Source organism: Zalophus californianus, chromosome 6 (assembly GCF_009762305.2).
Source record: "Zalophus californianus isolate mZalCal1 chromosome 6, mZalCal1.pri.v2, whole genome shotgun sequence".
Lineage (NCBI taxonomy): Eukaryota > Metazoa > Chordata > Mammalia > Carnivora > Otariidae > Zalophus > Zalophus californianus.
Window position 1 is genome coordinate 75,547,374 of NC_045600.1, and position 14,755 is coordinate 75,562,128.

Here is a 14,755-nt window from a genome sequence, read left to right on the forward strand (position 1 = left end):
TAATATATAACTTAAAATGTTTTTGAGATTCATCCATGTTGTTGAATCTATCAGTAGTTTACTCCTGGTTATTGTTGAGTAATAGTCTATTGTATGAATATACAACAGGTTCTTTATCTTATTGATGGATAACCAGTCTGTTTCCTATTTGGACTGCTATGAATAAAACTACTATAAACATATTTGTTCAAAATTTATTTTAAAAAACCTGCCAGACCAGGGTGCCTGGGTGTCACAGTCAGTTAAGCTTCTGACTCTTGGTTTTGGCTTGGGTCATGATCTTGGGGTCTTGGGATACAGCCCTTCATCAGGCTCGGTGCTTGGAGTGGAGTCTGCTTGGAATTCTCTCCTTCTCCCTCTGCCCCTCCACCCTGCGCAAGCATGCGTGTGCTCTCTCTCTCTAAAATAAATAAACCTTTAAAAACAAAAACTGCCAGACCTCTTTCCAAAGTGGTTGTATTATTTTATATTCTCACCAACATTTGCTCTACATCCTTGCCAACAGTTTTTTTTTTTTTTTAAGATTTTTCTTATTTATTTGACAGAGAGAGAACACAAGCAGAGGGAGCAGCAGAGGGAGAGGGAGAAACAGGCTCCCCGCAGAGCAGGGAGCCTGATGCAGGACTTGATCCCAGGACGCTGGAATCATGACCTGAGCTGAAGGTGGATGCTTAACCGACTGAGCCACCCAGGCATCCATCCTTGCCAACAGTTTTAATGATGATTTTAATTTGCATTTCCCTGAAAGCCTGCAATGTTGAACACTTTTTCAAGTGCTTATTAGCCATTTATATAACTTCCTTTATGAATTGTCTAGTTAAATCTTTTTTTCCACTTTTTTTTGAGATTTTTATTTATTTATTTGATAGAGAGAGAGAGCACAAGCAGGCGGAGTGGCAGGCAGAGGCAGAGGGAGAAGCAGGCTCCCCACTGAGCAGGGAGCCCAATGTGGGGCTCGATCCCAGGACCCCGGGATCATGACCCGAACCAAAGCCAGTTACTTAACCAACTGAGCCACCCGGATGCCCCATTTTTTCCCCCACTTTTTACTGAGTTTTTGGTCTTTTAATTATTGAGTTGTAGAGGATTTTTATATATTCAAGATACAAGTCCCTTGTCAAGTACATGTTTTAGGAGTATTTCCCCCCAGTCTCTGACTTGTGTGTTCATTTTCATAATGGTGTCAGTTGTATTTTTTCCCAACATTTTATTATGAGAATTTTCAAACATATGGAAAGTTGAAAGACTTCTATAGTGAACACCTATACACCCACCAGAGTCTATGATTAACATTTTACTCTACTTTTCCTAACACATATCTGTCCATCTATCTAAGTAATCTCTACACCAAATGTGGGGCTCCAGCTTACAACTGCTAGATCAAGAATCGCATGCTCTACCAACTGAGCCAGCCAGGTGCCCCCATTGTCATAGTTTATTGTACTTTAAATAGCTATTTCTAATTTTTAAAAAGGATTTATTTGAGAGAGAGAGCGAGAGAGAGCACGGGGGAGGGAGGAAGCAAAGGGAGAGGGAGAGAAACCCAGGCGGACTCCACACTGAGCACGTTGCTCAGAGGGGTAAGGGGGCACTTGATCTCAGGATCCTGAGATCAGACCTGAGCTGAAACCAAGAGTAGATGCTTAACCAACTGTGCCATCCAGGCACCCCTGTTTCTTACATTCTACCTTCTCTATCTAATCACTCCCCACACAGCACTCACCTCAGCTTTACCAGTCCTCCCCCAAACTTTTTCTGTATTACTTTAAACTTGCCTTCAATTTTTTATGCTCCTGCACTTTTATCTACAGTCCACCCTAAAAGAGAACTATTTTAAAATTGCTGGGCACTGTGCTATCAAAGCATCAAGTTGGTAAATAAATTCTCCTGTCAAAGATTAACAGGAATGTGTTACCTTCCTACTTCTTTAGTTTGAGGATTTTTTTTTAATTTTTTATTGTTATGTTAATCACCATACATTACATCATTTGTTTTGGTGTAGTGTTCCATGATTCATTGTTTGTGCATAACACCCAGTGCTCCACGCAGAACGTGCCCTCTTTAATACCCATCACCAGGCTAACCTATCCCCCTACCTCCTCCCCTCTAGAACCCTCAGTTTGTTTTTCAGAGTCCAAAAAATATGGAACGCTTCACGAATTTGCGTGTCATCCTTGTGCAGGGGCCATGCTAATCTTCTCTGTATTGTTCCAATTTTAGTATATGTGCTGCCGAAGCAAGCACGAGGAATTGTTTTAGAGGGGAGAAGTGACAGGATAACACTTGTACATAGGCTTATACACAGGTTTATAATTAAGTCATTGTTCGTGTCCATCAACTGTAGATGATTAGCCATAGTTCAAGTCTCTTTATTAAATAAATATGAAAGGCAAGATCCTATTGGAAATATCCCGTGGCACAGAAGTATTAAAGAACTTGGAACCCAGGGGTGCCTGGGTGGCTCAGTGGTTGGGTGTCTGCCTTTGGCTCAGGTCATGGTCCCAGGGTCCTGGGATCAGGCACCGCATTGGGCTCCCTGCTCGGCGGGAAGCCTGCTTCTCCCTCTCCCACTCCCCCTGCTTGTGTTCTCTCTCTCAGCTGTCTCTCTCTCTGTCAAATAAATTAAAAAATTAAAAAAAAAAAGAACTTGGAACCCAGAATATGATATTGAAATCTCTGACAATTTGGTAGTTAAGTTCCTTTGAATAAATTAGAGTAGCTACCTGAGTTGTTAAGTATGGAAAAATCACTAAGGGCACACCTCACCTGACTTAGTTCATTTCAAAGATAAAATAGTTACAAAGATAAAAATAGTACAAAGATTTCTTAGGTGATAAACTTTTCTCTTTCCCCTTAGTAATTTGCAACCTTGGCTGCTTGTTAGAACCATCTGGGAGGTAGGGGAGCCTTTAAAAAGTGTTATTGCCCAGGCTCTACTCCAGAGCAATTAAATCAGAATATCTGGGATAGGACCCAGACATCAGTAGTTTTAAAATCTCCCCAGTTGACTACAGTGTGCAGCCAAGATTACAAATCAGTGCTATACAGGAACCCATGAAATTAAAGTTGGGGGTGTCTGAGTTTTCTTTCTTTGAAACTTCTATGCCACCTACTAACAAGGGTACTACAGGTTTTTAGGTTGGGCTTCGCTATTTATAACTCTGTGACTTTGAGCAAGTTCCTTAGCCTAATGTTTCTGTGCTGATTAAATGAGACCATAATGAAAAGTTCCTAGTGCAGTGCAGAGTACAAAGTAGGTCTTCAACAACTATTGGCTTTCTTTTCTTTTAGAAATAGTATAGGAATAAATGAGGATTGTAAACCATCATTCCTTCTGTTAAATTTAGTGCAGTCTTACATGTCAGGTGTTAACTAACAACAAAGCCCTTATATTACATCATCAACATGGAAGTTAACACAGGGCTCAATTTACTGAACTCCCTTATCTAAGTTCAGAGATAGGGCCTCAAACTCTGTAGTTAAAGTTATCAACTGAGCACTTGATACAGTTATCTGATAAAACACACCAAGAAGTAAATATGTTAAATGTGTTGAGGGAACAATACAACTCTTAAGCAGTGAGATTTTCTTGAATTTTCTTTCTTTAAAACACGATGTTTAAACTCTATAATTTAAAGTCTGAACTCTTTATAAAAATATTTTGCTCTTTTAAAACTTGGACTTTTGGAAATATTACTGTCTCTTCTTGGATTCGTAGCATTCACTACAGTGTCTAGAACTATGCCTTGTGTAAAATACGTAGACGTTCATTGAATACTTGTGGAATTAGTGTTCTCATCTGAACAATAATTACTATTTTTCATATACTTTAAAGCAACAACAGAAGTTTACAAATAAATTTCTTTCATTTTCTAAATTGATGTAGTGCCCGTTTTTCTTTAAAAGAAAAGTTTGTACAATGAACTGTTCCCTAATCTTTCTCGTGTGAAATATGAGGGCAGAGGTTGAGATCATGACGTGCATGTAGGGTTGGAAATAACTTAAGTGAAGGAAATGAGTGGGTGAGTACACAGTGGGCGGTAGTTCATGAATTCTGCCCACTCTCAGCTTTTGGCAGTTCTGGGAAAGCTGCCTAAACAGTTCTTGGGATTCTTGAGCTTAACAACCATAAGCAAGGGGTGGAGTGCTTACTCCTTTTGAGTGAATGATAAACACAGTGGAAGGCGTGTCTTCCAGCGTTCCACTCCCTTGGGGCTGTAGGTCACGTGAACAGAAAGTACTTCCCTATTCCCAGCCTCGGTCTCCCGTAGGCAGTGATTTGAGTCTGAAAGGGGCACAGCAAGGAAGAGGTAGTCAGGGAAAGTAGACTGGAAGGAAGTTTAAATACAGCGAGAGCAAAGGATTCCTAACTATAACAATGCCACACTTTACGGTGACAAAGGTAGAGGACCCAGAGGAGGGGGCAGCAGCTTCGGTCTCCAAAGAGGGACAGCCCAGCTTAGCAGAAATAAAAGCCCTGATTCAGCATTCGGATGAACTAGGTGAGTACTCAATTTAGGAGCTTTTAGAACCTATGGGGTCTTTTGTGAAAGAAATGGTAACTAAAATATTAAAAATACCTCCTTAAGGATGGAGAGAAAGTATTGTGGTTAAAGTCTTTTTCAGTCAACTGTTTCACTCCCTCGTATATCTGATAACTTCTCTCCTTTCACATTCTGGTTTGTTTTCCCCACAATGAGTTCTGTGTTCATTACCTACAGGTGAAATTGAATCAGTGGCAATATGTGAAAAGTTTTCAAGCGAAAAGAAAGGCACAGTAAAAGTCAATTTACGTGGAATTTAAACTGCACCTTTTGCTGGGACAGTTTAAATTATATCTGGAAAAGTACATAAAGGGGAAGAGTATGGTTCAGTAGTTTTGTACAGTAGACGCTGCACTTGTGACTTCTCAGGTTATTCAGTATTTTGCCTCAGTTTACCAGTTAAACATTAATTCAGTAGCGAATGGTCTAAGAACTCTTTAATGAAAGAAGTACGGTAGATCATTTTGATGACTAGCATAGCATCGGGTTTAGTAAGTTTGATGAATGTGATTATCCCTATTATTTTCTCTAAATGGTAACAGTTACACTTGCTGGGGGAATTGTGGTTTTGAATTTTTAAATATGCAATTAAAATGTTAGTTAATATTGCATTAAATATAGATGTAGTTTGAAGCCCTTTATTTTTCAAGTCTATAAGTTTCATAAATTGTCAAAAAACTTCTCTAGTATATGAATATAGGCTAAGAGAATAATCTCTCAAAATTGCTTTTAATTCCATGACTCTAACTTTTCTTTATAGCTAGTAACACATAATTACTTTCTGTAAACTGCTGTTTACTGTCTCTTGTCTTTATGAATTTTTAAGAATCTCTAACTTACAAAGACTACAAAAAAAAAATTCCTTTTATTTTTTTCTTCTAGTGAGAGAATTTACCAGGGGGAGATATGATTTTTATGGAAAGTCTTTGCCAGGTTATTTTCATTTTGCTGAATAGTCAAGGGTGATAAATTGAAGTGTTTAGCCTACTTTGAACTTGAACCTAGTTCTCCACAACTTTAGCTCAAGGAAGTTAAGGTTTTATTTTCCTGATTGTGTGTGTTTGAAGTTAATACTTTCTTAGTTGCTTATGTTTGCTGCCCTTAGATTTTAATCCCTTTAGACTTTGGCTTTACTATTGTCTTAATTTCACACAGTGCAAACAAGTGAAGTCTATCTGTACCTCATTTCACTTGTCATTGGTTTTTTATTTCATTACCACCTCTGCTCTGTTTTATTATTTCATCTTTACTGGTCCCATCATGTTTGGTGAAATCTGCTTTCCTCACATTGCAACAGTGTTGAAGTCATTTAATCTATTAGCAACTACCTAGAAGAGCTGTAAAAAATTTTTGATAGTAGCCAACTTTGTAGTAAGTGACATGCTAGGCTTAATTTATGTTCTTCCATAGTTATTGCTTTGGGCAAAGAAGTGACAGATATAATCTAACTTGAATTTAATAAGGCTTTTTTATTTTGGTGTTTTCCATGAGAGCCCAAAAGTGTCCACTTGAATGAACTGTTGTTTGGTAAGTGAACAACTGATGGGAATGTATTATCTAAATCGTATCTTCTTTATTGTAGGGTTAAATTAGAGGGGAAGGAGGGAAACATGGGGAAAACTTAAAAAGTTTTTTGTTTGTTTTTTAGGATTATGACATTTTTGAGGATAGATGTTGTTTTGGGAGCAGTTGCTTAAAACGTAATAAGTTTTAGCCCCCTCTTCTTCTGAGTTAAAAATCTAAATTGATTGTGGTTTTGTGGCAAGCACTTCTAACACTAGCCTGTTTTGTAACCAGTTGCTTTTTTTCATGTTTTTCTGTCTGTATCTGTGAGGAGAGAAAAATACGTACTGTCATATATATGATTTTTTTTTTAAAGATTTTATTTATTTATTTGACAGAGACATAGCAAGAGCAGGAACACAAGCAGGGGGAGTGGGAGAGGGAGAACCAGGCTTCCCGCAGAGCAGGGAGTCCGATGTGGGGCTTGATCCCAGGACCCTGGGATCATGACCTGAGCCGAAGGCAGACGCTTAACGACTGAGCCACCCAGGCGCCCTACATACTGTCATATAAATGGAACATATTTAGAAAGCAAAGCCTTCTTTAAAATGTGTTCTCTCAAAGGTGATATTTATTTGAACTAGACAGGTAATTTGAGATAAAATAGAAATACGAATATAGACAATCTAAACTAATTTTAAGAAGTACATTAATCCCTGCCAGGCTAACTACTAGAATGTCAATCTAGTAGAACCCTGCTTAATTAGTTTTGAAGGGAAAAGCAGAAACTCAGACTTCCTAACACCCCCCTTTTTTTTTTAACTTTATTTATTTGAGAGAATGAGCACGCGAGTGCAAGCGCACAAGCAGAGGGAGCAGTAGAGGGAGAGGGAGAAGCAGGCTTCCCACTGAGCAGGGAGCCCAATGCAGGGCTCGATCAGGGCTCGATCCCAGAACCCTGGGATCGTGCATGACCTGAGCTGAAGGCAGACGCTTAAGGACTGAGCCACCCAGGTGCCCCTCTTAACATCTTTCTTGACTGTTTTCCTCCTTCCCCGTCCAGTTTAGGTGCCCCATCCTATGTTTTCCCAGCAGCCTGTCCATGGAGATCCTATGAAACACATCTGTATTGCAGTCATCTGTTAACTTGTCTCTCTTCCCCCACCCGACTCACTGTCGGTCCTTGAGGATAGAGACCTTATCAAATCATTTGTGTATCTCCAAATCCAGGTGAATTGCACATAAGAGGCTATTCAGTGAATAGACTTTTTCTCTCTCTTTTAAGTTCACTAAACACACATTCAGTGCAAATGTCATGCCAGGTTTTGGACTTTTTTCTTAAGGCTACAAAGGCACAGAAAGTATAAGTTCCCCACCAAAGGCAGCAGAATGGCTTTGGAGCCAGGGACCTGGCTTTGAATCCCAGTCTTACTAATTATTACTAATTAAGAGTAGTGATAATTTGTATTAATTATTACTTGAGTGACTTTGGGCAAGTTATTTAACTTCTCTAACCTTACTTTACTCGTTGATAAAAAGAATAACAGTACCTACTTTACATGGTGGTTGTGAATTACACGGGAAAATGAATATAAAGCACTTAACACATGTGTGACACAGCAAAAATAAGAGCTGCCTTTTATCTATTGGGATTAGTGGTTTAATAAGAACAAAAAGAAACAGCTTTGGGTAACAGGTGATGGAGAGAATAATATTACCTAGAGGGGACCCTAGACAGGTATCTTAGAGGTTGGGATATACCTGATTCTTGAAGGGAAATCTGGAAAAGATTATAAGTAGTAGTAAAACAATAGGAGATATGAGAAGAAGGTACAGCGCATGTGGGAAATAAAAATTTAAGGTAGTTAGCACATTGGACATATGGTGAAGAGAGCTAAGAGATAAGGCTACCTAATGAAGGATTATCAATTTCATCTTCTTTTCACTGTGGAATAGTGGGTGTTTAATGCCTTTTTAGAGATAAAGAAACCAAGGCTATGGTCAGTAAGTACTTGCCTAGGGCTACATGGTGAGTAAAGCAGAGCCAGTGTTCAGACTTCTAAATTTTATGTGCTTCCCATCACACCCTGATGCCAAGTCATAGTTTTTTTAAGAGTAAGTTACTTTGTATCTTGATGTTCATGTGTCCCCCAGGAATTGATTTGTTACCAAATCTGTGATGGGTTTTATAGGAACAGTGCAACTGAATGTTACTGTTTATTGCATTTACTTAATCAGGTATAAATGTTTCATTCTTTCATTTATTTAAATATTTATTGAGTTTGTTAAAGTATTTCTCTGGAATAATTATTCCACATCTCCCTAACCCTCAGATCTTCTTATAGTGTCTATGGATTAGGCAGATTTCAGCTGCTGGATTTACCTTCACTTGATACAGATAGCAGATTGGAAGATTTACCCTTCCTTGGAAATAGGATTCTAATGAAATTTTCAGAAACAGACCTGTAACAAAAGAAAGAAACCTGTATTGGTATTGAACAGCATCTCCAGACATTAGCTGTCAAGTAATCCAAATGGTATGAGAACATACTATGAGAGAGATTTTGTGTTAAATAGAGTTTTAGTTTTATTAAAAATCCACAAGCTGTTAAACTGCTATTAGTTCTGCTTGTTACCCATGAAGCTTATGTTCTAAAGAAAGTGATAGGACGACTTTCTTTTACTGACTAACATTGAAATAGGTTGAAGTAGACAAAGAGTTTCTTGGTATTGATTAAAAAAAAAAAAAATCTTTTCAGGGAGCTCTTGGCTGGCTCAGCTGGTAGAGTGTGTGACTTGATTTCAGGGTTGTGAGTTCAAGCCACATGGTGAGTGTGGAGTCTACTTAAAATTAAAAAATCAGGGGCGCCTGGGTGGCTCAGTCGTTAAGTGTCTGCCTTTGGCTCAGGTCATGATCCCAGGGCCTGGGATCGAGCCCCACATCGGGCTCCCTGCTCAGCGGGAAGCCTGCTTCTCCCTCTCCCACACCCCTGCTTGTATTCCCTCTATCACTGTGTCTCTCTCTGTCAAATAAATAACTAAAATCTTTTAAAAATTAAATTAAAAATATAAAAACTTAAAAAATATATTTTCTGTAGTAAAGATGTAAAAGTTTTTTTGTGTGTGTGCCCTTTTAACTATTCAGTGGGGTTTTTACCAACCCAGCTAACAAAAATTCAGATCTGCTGTTTTAAAATGAGAGTCAAGAGTTTTCCTTCAATATAACTCAGTGAGACATGTTTTTCTGCCTCCCTTCCCAGCCCCTAATATTCCATCATTGTCAGAAAGAACACCTCCCTGAATTTCAGTACTCTTTAGAATCTTTTTTTTTCTAGAATCTTTGCCCAATTTTCCTTGCTTTGTGTCCAGCCCTCTGTGTATCATCTACTTTTGCCGCATAGGGGACATACCAGATTAGAACTCATTTAATGCTATAAAGATAAAATTTCTCCAAAATATATATATACATGCATACTGCTTAATATTCTGATATTCTATACTCAAAGCAACATTTAGTTCAGGGTTATAAAAATATTAAGTGTAGTTGTAGCATATTGCAAAATACAGTTTCACATTTCAGACTGAATTTAGACATTTGGCATAAGTTACAGAATAGATTGTAAGCTGATAAGCTTTAAAGAATTTAGCATGTCTTGGTTTTGCCAGGTGGAAAGAGGAAATGACTTTACATTACAAAATGTCATCAACATTATAGTCATAATTGTTGAGTACCTGGGGTGTGCCAGGCACGTTACAAATATTGGTTTATTTAATCCTCACAACAACCAGGACAGGTGACCATTATCCCCATTGCAGAGATGAGGAAAGTTAGGTGCCAAGAAATTAGATAGGCTGTATAAGTGATAGACACGGAACTCAGACAAGGGTCTCTGTGACTCGAAAGCCTTTTTTCTTTTCACCACACCACACCGTCCCTCTACTTTAAATAGTCACACAATTATTTATTGCTCTGGTGTCTCAGTAGTTAGTAATTCTTCTTAGGTTCTATTTCTTTTGTTTTTTGTATTTCTCAAAATTAATTGGAAGTTAATTGCTGCTTCTATCTTTCATGTGTTAGATTTTTAAAAATTTGGTGTAGAATATTTCCACATGCAAAATACTCTTTCAGATGATGCTAAAAATTGAGAAATCTGAACAAGCAATGAACCTGGTTAACTCTGACAATCCTTTACTAGCCCTCTGCTTCTGTAATTCCTAGGAAGATGTATACTTCTCAGTGAGATAGGAATAGAGGCTTCATTAAAGACTGAGTGTTAATGATGGGCATATGGAGTAAGTGAAAGAATCTTAATATAACCTTTTTTAAAAAACAAGATTTTTTATTTATTTGAGAGAGAGAGACAATGAGAACACAAGCAGGGGGAGAAAAAGAGCGAGAGGGAGAAGCAGACTCCCGGATAGGCAGGGAGCCCGATGCGGGACTCGATCCCAGGACCGGGAGATCATGACCTGAGCCACCCAGGCACCCTCTTAATATAACTTTTAAGAATATATATACTACTGGATGTATGAAAGAGATGTTTATTTTAGTGTATTAGAAAAAGTTATATTTTCATGGATCTTATTCTTAGAATGAAGCTAAGTAAAACCACAAGTCTGTTTAGAGAAAAATGCTAATATACATGGTCAAGATTGAATATGGTTGCATAAATAGTGTAAATTATTTTGATCCATTCCATACCCTCACATAGTGAATTAATTAGGTTTCCTTTCCTTTCCTTTCCTGTGGGTTCCTTCCACTGCAACATCTAGCTTTTTGGTGACAGGAGATTTCAATGGTTGTATTAAGAATGGTGAACCTATAGTAAGAGTCCTTTTCAAAAGCTGTCTTTATTTCCCCCGCAATCACATTGCCTTTGTTCATATATTTTTCCTTGAACTCTTTCCTCTTCTGCCTACTTCCTGTGTACCACAAAAAATTGTACAGACTCACATCATCTCAAGACCAAGATGACTTGCCTAATCCTCTACCCCCACTTTGATTATTGCATCAATCCATATCTATCAGTACATATATTTTGCAGTATGGTCTGAACTTGCAGTGGCTTGTAATTATATTCATATCCATATTGTGAATTATGAGGGCTAGGGATAGTGTTTTAATATTTTTTTGATAATTATTTTATTATGGAAAATTTCATACAAAAGCTCAGTGACTTTCTGTTCATATCTCTTAAAACCTGTTGGTGTTTTTCTTTATCTTTAGATGTTCCTTGTATTTAGGGATATTAGCTCTTTGTGATTTAAATTGCAAATATTTTCCCCAACCAATATTTCTTTTTTTTTTTTTTAAGATTGGTGGTAGATCTTTTTTTTTTTAAAGATTTTATTTATTTATTCATGAGAGACAGAGAGAGAGAGAGAGAAGCAGAGGGAGAAGCAGGCTCCCCACTGAGCAGGGAGCCCAATGCGGGACTCGATCCCAGGACCCTGGGATCATGACCTGAGCCAAAGGCAGACGCTTAACCATCTGAGCCACCCAGGCGCCCCAATATTTCTTTTAAAGTTTTATTGAAGTATAATTGATATAAAATAGATTGCATATATTTAAAGTGTACATTTTGATGAGTTTTCACATCTGTATATACTCCTGAAACAGTTATCATAATCAAGATAATGAACATTTTCATTGCCTCCAAAAGTTACCTTGTACCCTTTTGTAACCCACTCACCTAATTCCCTGGTCTCCAGGCAACCATTGATCTGCTTTCTGTCACTGTACATTAGTTTGCATTTTCCTAGAATTCTATATGAATAGAATAATAGAGAATGTACTCTCTTTTGTCTGACTTCTTTTATGTAACATAGTTATATTACGATTATTCATCCATCTAGTCGATATCCTTTAAGTCCAAGTAACATTAAGATCTTCCTTATTTCTCAGAGCTTAACATTAAGGGCAGTAGTTGAAAATGGTAGAACTCACAGATATTTGGACTTAACAGAGGCTTTTTAAATTTTTGAACTATTTGCCAGGATTTGAATGTTTTTAGTATTAGTCTGTAAACAGAACATGCTTTTCAGAGCAGGTTCTGGGAAGGTGAAATCTCACTATCCCTCTGTTCCTGATTCCAGCCTGTATCTGCCTTATTTGAGCCAAATGGCCCCTGGATCCAGTGAACAGTTAGGTGCAAGTGAGGCCTGGGCTCTGGGAGATCTGTCAGGGAAAGATGGCACAGGACTTGTTCCTCAGGGGCTGGACAAGAGCCTTGGGGTGAGGATAACAATGGCAGATCCAGGAAAGAGCTTGGCTTGGTAGAGATCCATGGACTCTTGGAGGAGAGAAGAAAGGGAAAGAGCCAGGGGACTGATACCTCTTTGTGTCTGAGGCTGGGAGATGTAAGGAGACCTGAGTGCTGGGAGGCTTCCTTGTGGGCCTGCACAAGGCAGTCAGCTTGCCTGCTGGACTGCCCACCTACGGGCATTGCGCCGGCTTTGTCTGTCCATTCTCTGGAGACTGCTACCACTCACTTGTGGTCCTTTGACAACGAAACCTAAGCCCCTCTGAGGTAATAAAGGAAAAGAACCCATGTAGGGAAGCCAGGCAACCAGAAAGAGAAAGATCACTTAGAAGAAACAATGTGGTAGACTAGCTAAATAGAAATGCTGAAGGAGACAGTAACTTGAATATGAAAATAATAAATAATAGGAATATTTAAGGAAGTTGAAGTACAAAAAAAGACTTTATAGAGCAAGAAATATGATTCCCAGCTAAATACTTACTACCATCTGACTGACTCTCAATCCATGTATAAACACTTTTTTTTAATATACTATCTCCACTAAAATGTCAGCACTGTAAGTGCAGGAACTTTTTCTCCTATACACACTACCAATCTGTTGTCAACACCCAACACCTAGAACACTGTCTTAGCACATAGCATGCAGTGCATAGTTATTGAATAAAGGAATGAATGAATGTGATCATTTACTGACTTGGCAGATCTAGTGGAAGAAATATTTCAAAGCACAGAGCCAAAATTCCAAAAAGACTGAAAAAAAGAGACTGGGAGTGTAGATTCAGGTCACCCGATCTGGCTAATATAAGTTCCAGAAAAAGAAACAAATGGAGAAGCAGCAGTAATTAAACAAATAGAAAAAATTTCCTGAGCTAAAGACTTCAGTGTGCAGAAAGAAGTTCCAGGGAAGATCAGTGATGAAAAACTCAAACCTAGAGTTATTCTGGTAAGTTTTTTGAACTGTAAGGATTCATCTTGGAGGCTCCCAGATAAAACATGATATATCTATAAAATGTCAGGCTGGCATCATAATTCTAATCTGTAAACTAGGAGACAGTGGAAGAGTATCCACAGATTACCAAGAGAAAAAGACCTTATTTATAGTGAAGATATCTCCACTACAAGGGGGGGATGCATGTTACATAATATGCAAAAATTTAGAGAATGTGTTACCACTTAACCCCTTAAGTATTCTGAGAATATTTAAGAAAGGTTTTTCACCAAAGAAATGGGGTGGAAGAGAGATCACAGGGGGGGAAAGGAATAGAAATAGTAGGAGATGACAGACTCTCCTGGGAATGTGTTGTGTAAATGCTAACCAAAGGGACATACTTCAGGGAACAATTCAGTAGTAATTATGATGTAGAAGTACTAAATGAGTCAAAGCAAAACCTCAAATTTATGGGAGGAAAAAGAGGCAAAAGCTTTCCAGATGGAGATGAGTAGAGAAAAAAAGTGCCAATAAGCACATATAAAGCTGTTCAGCATCATTAGTTGTCAGGGAAATGGACATCAAAACCACAGTGAGATACCACTTCACATCCATGAGGATGGCTCTAATAAAAAGATGGACAATAACAAGTGTTGACAAGGGTGTGGAAAGATTGAAGCACTCATATACTTATGGTGGGAACATAAAATGATGTAACCACTTGGGAAAATAGATTGGCAGTTCCTCAGAAAGTTAGAAATAGAACTAGAGTTACCATGTGGCCCAGTGATTCTATTCCTAGATATATACCCAAAAGAAATGAGAATATATGTCCACATAAAAACTTGTATGGGAATGTTCATAGCAGCGTTATTCACAATAGCCAAAAAGAGATAGAAATAATTCAAATGTCTACTAATTGATGAATATATAAGTGAAATGTGGTATGTCCACATAATGGAATATTATTTGGCAATAAAAATCAGGTGAAATACTGCTATATCCTACAATATGGATGAACCTTGAAAACATTATGTGAAGTGAAAGAAGCCAGTCACAAAAGACCACATATTATATAATTCCATTTATATGAGATGTCCAGAATAGGCAAATTTAGGAAATGGAAAGTTAGTTGTTGCTTTGGACTGGGTAAGGTGGGGGAGTGAGAAGGAGATTGACTGCTAATGGGTATGGGGACCAAAATGTAAAATTAGATTGTGATGACAGTTGCACAACAAAGCAAATATATTCAACATCGAATTGAACACTTAATGGGTGAATTATATGATACGTAAATCATATCTCTAAAAGTTTTTAAATAAAGGAACTAAGTACTAATACATCCAAAACTTGCATGAGTCTCCAAGGCTTTATGCTCAATGAAAGAAGCCAGTCTCAAAAGGTTATATACTGTAAGGTTACATTTATGTATTTTTTTAAATTATGGAAGATCATGACACATTTATTAATAAAACCTGTTTGTATTCATGTGTATATTCACATACACACTAAAAATG

At 37.9% G+C, this 14,755-nt stretch overlaps 1 protein-coding gene and 1 non-coding gene across 4 annotated transcripts in view; one reads left to right on the top strand and one right to left on the bottom strand.

Moving 5' to 3' along the window:
• SLC12A6 (solute carrier family 12 member 6) overlaps positions 1-14,755 on the top strand; it is an 85,403-nt gene that overhangs the window by 12,158 nt on the left and 58,490 nt on the right. Inside the window, exon 1 of one of the 3 annotated variants that reach the window (XM_027569104.2) lies at positions 4,265-4,502. The exons of the other annotated variants lie outside the window; for them this stretch is intronic. Coding sequence (XP_027424905.1) covers positions 4,379-4,502 — 124 coding nt within the window. The 5' untranslated portion in view covers positions 4,265-4,378. Of the gene's footprint in view, positions 1-4,264; positions 4,503-14,755 lie in introns of those variants that run through there. 3 annotated transcript variants of the gene reach the window in all.
• On the bottom strand, positions 2,138-2,244 carry LOC113910590. Its single transcript, XR_003516103.1, has one exon. It is a non-coding gene; the product is annotated as a U6 spliceosomal RNA (small nuclear RNA).